Source organism: Calypte anna, chromosome 13 (assembly GCF_003957555.1).
Source record: "Calypte anna isolate BGI_N300 chromosome 13, bCalAnn1_v1.p, whole genome shotgun sequence".
NCBI lineage: Eukaryota > Metazoa > Chordata > Aves > Apodiformes > Trochilidae > Calypte > Calypte anna.
The window spans coordinates 11,593,007-11,597,180 of record NC_044259.1 but is presented as its reverse complement, the minus strand read 5'-3'; the positions used below and the strand labels follow the sequence as shown (position 1 = coordinate 11,597,180).

The 4,174-nt window shown below is 58.0% G+C and overlaps 1 protein-coding gene across 1 annotated transcript; it reads left to right on the top strand.

Moving 5' to 3' along the window:
* Positions 1–1,095: 1,095 nt before the first annotated feature.
* ARSI (arylsulfatase family member I) lies at positions 1,096–3,665 on the top strand. Its single transcript, XM_008501826.2, has 2 exons — positions 1,096–1,615; positions 2,264–3,665. Exons 1-2 carry the CDS (start codon positions 1,296–1,298, stop codon positions 3,663–3,665), a joined length of 1,722 nt encoding a protein of 573 aa, XP_008500048.1. The 5' UTR covers positions 1,096–1,295.
* Positions 3,666–4,174: the final 509 nt, after the last annotated feature.

Genomic DNA, 4,174 nt, shown 5'->3' with positions numbered 1-4,174 from the left:
CTATCCCTGCCCTGGGGAAAGTTGAGGGGGTGGGATGCGTGCCAGTGGGGATGGATTCCTGCTGCCTGGGAGAGCTGGCCCTGCAAAAGCACTGGTACAGCAGCAGCTCTCAGAACTCCCAGAAACTCCCCTGAAGAACTGGGGCACTGTCCCAGCACCCCCATCTCAGATCGCTACCCCCGTATTGTCAGAGATCTCCAGGTCACACCAAACCTGGCCTCTGGCTGGTTGTGGCCATAGCCAATATGAATGGCCCCTCCCTGCCTCAGTTTCCCCACCTGGAAAACAGGCACAGCAGCCTCCACCCTAGTTTTTAGTGCTCTGCATGCCCTTGGGTGGTTTATTCAGCACCAGGGGTGTCCTGACAAATCTTTGCAGCTTGCCTTTGCCCAGGATTTATTTGGATGGTGACTCTGGCAGAGTGGGCAGCCGGCTCCAGCAATCCCTCCTGGGGCCCCAGCTGCTGAATGTTGGGGGGGCTTCAGCCGAGCGTCCCACCAAGGAGTTGTGGATCAAGCATCCCCCACATCTCGGGGCAAGCAGGGAGGAAGCATCAGCATCTGGAGGAATGCCACGCTGAGGACCCTGCGTGCTCCGGGGCTTCCCAGCTTTTTCCTGGAGCCTCTGAGCTGGGAGGGGCCGAGCCTGCGGCGCCCCATAAACCTGGCGGCTTAGCCCACCTCCCGGGCAGCTGCTGGGACTCTGCCTTGGAGAGGAGGGTGGGAAAAGGAAAGGAAAGCTCTTCCGCGGAGGGTGAGGAGGAGAGTAAGCTCGGCACCTCTGGGCTTGGACTTTAGCACCCTCTTCCGCAGGAGTTTAAAGAAAAGGATCGTCGTATCCCGTCCGCACGGCCGGGCAGCAGAGGGCTGGGGCTCAGGAGAAGCCATCTACTTTCGACAGTGAGGTTTTTACAGAGCAGAGGGAAACACTTTTAACACCAGAGAGAAAATACCAAGAAGCCAGGAAGTGCTTCCAGCTCTCGGGACGCCTGGAGAGCGGCTGCGGGGCTGCGAGGAGCCCGTCCTGCCCCGCAGATGTGTGCGATTGGAGCGGAACGAGGGTTATTTTCTTTTGACTGAAAGCAAGCAACCCAGCCCCGGCGGATCAAGCTCTTTGTGCCTGCGCGAGTTTTGCCTTCATGGGAGCTGCTCCCGCGGAACGAGCTGCAGGGGCTTTGGGCACCATCCTCTAGGTCAGGGGCCTCTCCTGGAGGACGGGGAGACCTCCAGTTTCCGTGGTTCTGAGACGATGTCGGGACAGTAGCTCCCTTTGCAGGCAGTGCAGGGTGCTCCGGGATGGCTGTCTATGCCCTCACTGGCTTCTCGCTGGTCAGCCTGCTCAGCTTTGGCTACTTGTCCTGGGACTGGATGAAGCCCAGTTTGGTGGCTGACGTGGCCACAGACCCCATGGAGAAACCGCTGCCTCCAGCCTTCACCAGGCCACCCCACATCATCTTCATTCTGACTGATGACCAGGGCTACCATGACGTCGGGTACCACGGCTCAGATATTCAGACTCCAACACTGGACAGGCTGGCAGCTGAGGGTGTTAAGCTGGAGAACTACTACATCCAGCCCATTTGCACCCCGTCCCGGAGCCAGCTGATAACCGGCAGGTAAGCCAGTGCCTACTGACACCCCACTCTTGTCCCTTTCTCACCTCTTAACCCCAGCTCACCACTAGACAGATGCCCCAGTGTGTTGGCAGGTGATAGAGATCCTCCAGAGACAGGCGTCTAGCTGGCTTTCTCTGTAAGAGCTTTTTCTGCTGAGGAGTTGCCCCAGGGAGGTCTCTATGGATGTGGTCATCTACTGGAGACCACTGAGGCTCAAGCAAAGGCCTCTCTTCTCTCCTGATGGTTCTTGAGGTGTCCCAGGCATCTCCAGGGTGTGCAAAGCTTGGAGGACAAGGATGAATGGGCATCCAGGTGGGCACTGCAAACCCACAGGGATTGCTTTGTTGTGTTGCCCAGCCACCTCCCCTGGGCTGCCAGCAGTGGGGACAGCTGCTGGTGGTATACTGGGAGAGAAGCCCAGTGTATTTTTGGGATTTCTGATAAGCATTTTCTTTTTATTTTTGCATCTGCTTTCAGTACTTTCAGATGGATGAAGAGCTCCCTGTCTCTGGCATAGAGCTTACCCCATGATATTGGGCTGGGTGACACAGAGCTCTGCATACATTCTCTGCACCTAAAGTGCTATCGTGTCCCCATGAAGCACTATTCCCCATCACTGTTGATTCCTTCCTGGCTCTTTCCTCACAGGTACCAGATCCACACGGGGCTGCAGCACTCCATCATCCGCCCTCGGCAGCCCAACTGCCTGCCCCTTGACCAGGTGACCCTGCCCCAGAAGCTTCAGGAAGCTGGCTACTCCACACACATGGTGGGCAAGTGGCACCTTGGCTTCTACAAGAAGGAGTGCCTGCCCACCCGACGGGGCTTTGACACCTTCTTGGGCTCCCTGACAGGCAACGTGGACTACTACACCTATGACAACTGCGACGGGCCGGGTGTCTGCGGCTTTGACCTGCACGAAGGGGAGGACGTGGCTTGGGACCAGAGTGGGAAATACTCCACCGTCCTCTACGCCCAGCGTGTCAGCAAGATCCTGGCATCCCGCAGCCCCAAGGAGCCCATCTTCATCTACGTGGCCTTCCAAGCAGTCCACACACCTCTGCAGTCACCCAAGGAGTACATCTACCGCTACCGCTCCATGGGCAACGTTGCTCGCCGCAAGTACGCAGCCATGGTGACCTGCATGGACGAGGCAGTGAAGAACATCACCTGGGCCCTCAAGAAGTATGGTTATTATGACAACAGTGTGATTGTGTTCTCCACTGACAATGGTGGGCAGACCTTCTCTGGGGGAAGCAACTGGCCGCTGCGGGGCCGCAAAGGGACATACTGGGAAGGGGGAGTCCGTGGCATCGGTTTTGTTCACAGTCCCCTCATCAAGCGCAAGCGCCGGACCAGCTGGGCATTGGTTCACATCACGGACTGGTACCCAACTCTGGTCAACCTGGCCAGAGGCAACTTGAGCAATGTGCCAGGCTTGGATGGCTACAACGTCTGGCCTGCCATCAGTGAGGGCAAGGAGTCTCCGCGAACTGAAATCCTGCATAACATCGACCCTCTGTACAACCATGCCAAGTATGGCTCCTTGGAGGATGGATTTGGCATCTGGAACACGGCTGTGCAGGCCTCCATCCGGGTCGGGGAGTGGAAACTTCTCACTGGTGACCCAGGGTACAGCGACTGGATCCCCCCACAAACCCTGACCAACTTTCCAGGGAGTTGGTGGAACCTGGAGCGTCTCACCGATGGCCTGAGGAAGTCTGTGTGGCTCTTCAACATCACTGCTGACCCCTACGAGCGCTATGATTTGTCAGAGCAGCGCCCAGATGTGGTCAGGACCCTCCTGATGAGGTTGGTGCACTACAACCGGACGGCCATCCCGGTGCGGTACCCTGCAGAGAACCCCCGGGCTCACCCGGACTTCAACGGTGGTGCCTGGGGACCTTGGGCCAGCGAGGACGATGTGGAGGAGTGGGAAGGCATTGGAGAGGCCTCGAAGGGTAGGAACAAGAAGAAGAAGTGTAAGATCTGCAAGCTGCGCTCCTTCTTCCGCAAGCTGAACACCAGGCTCATGTCCAACCGCATCTGAGGGGAGGGAGACTCCCCCAGCATGGACCTGGCTTGGCCAGGGTGGGGCTCTGGACAGCAGTGCTGTGGGATGGGAGAGAGGAACGGACAGGGAGGTGGCCAGCACCCTCTTGCTTTCCTTTTCTCCAGGGTTAACCCCAAAACACGTCTCCTCTCTGGCTGGACTGTTGGCCAAAGGGAGGTGGTCCCTGTGGGTGGGGAATGGTGATGCAGGCTCAGCCACATAGCTTGGCCATGGTGTAGAAGTCCTGCGAGCTGGGCTGGCCCATGCACAGCCTCTGGTGAAGACAGAGACCTTTCCTCAAGGATCCTGCAGCTACTTGCAAGCTTTATCTGTTGGCTGTGGTGAGGGCAGGAGGGAGCATGGGACTCTGGGGAGGTGGTGCCAAGGCATGGCTGGTCCCTCACCATTCCCCTGTCCCTGCCTGCTCCTGGCTCTGCCTGCTGCCAGGCTTTGGTCTTGCTCTGGGAACTTGAGGTCCTCCCAAAACCCGAGACCATGACATTTTC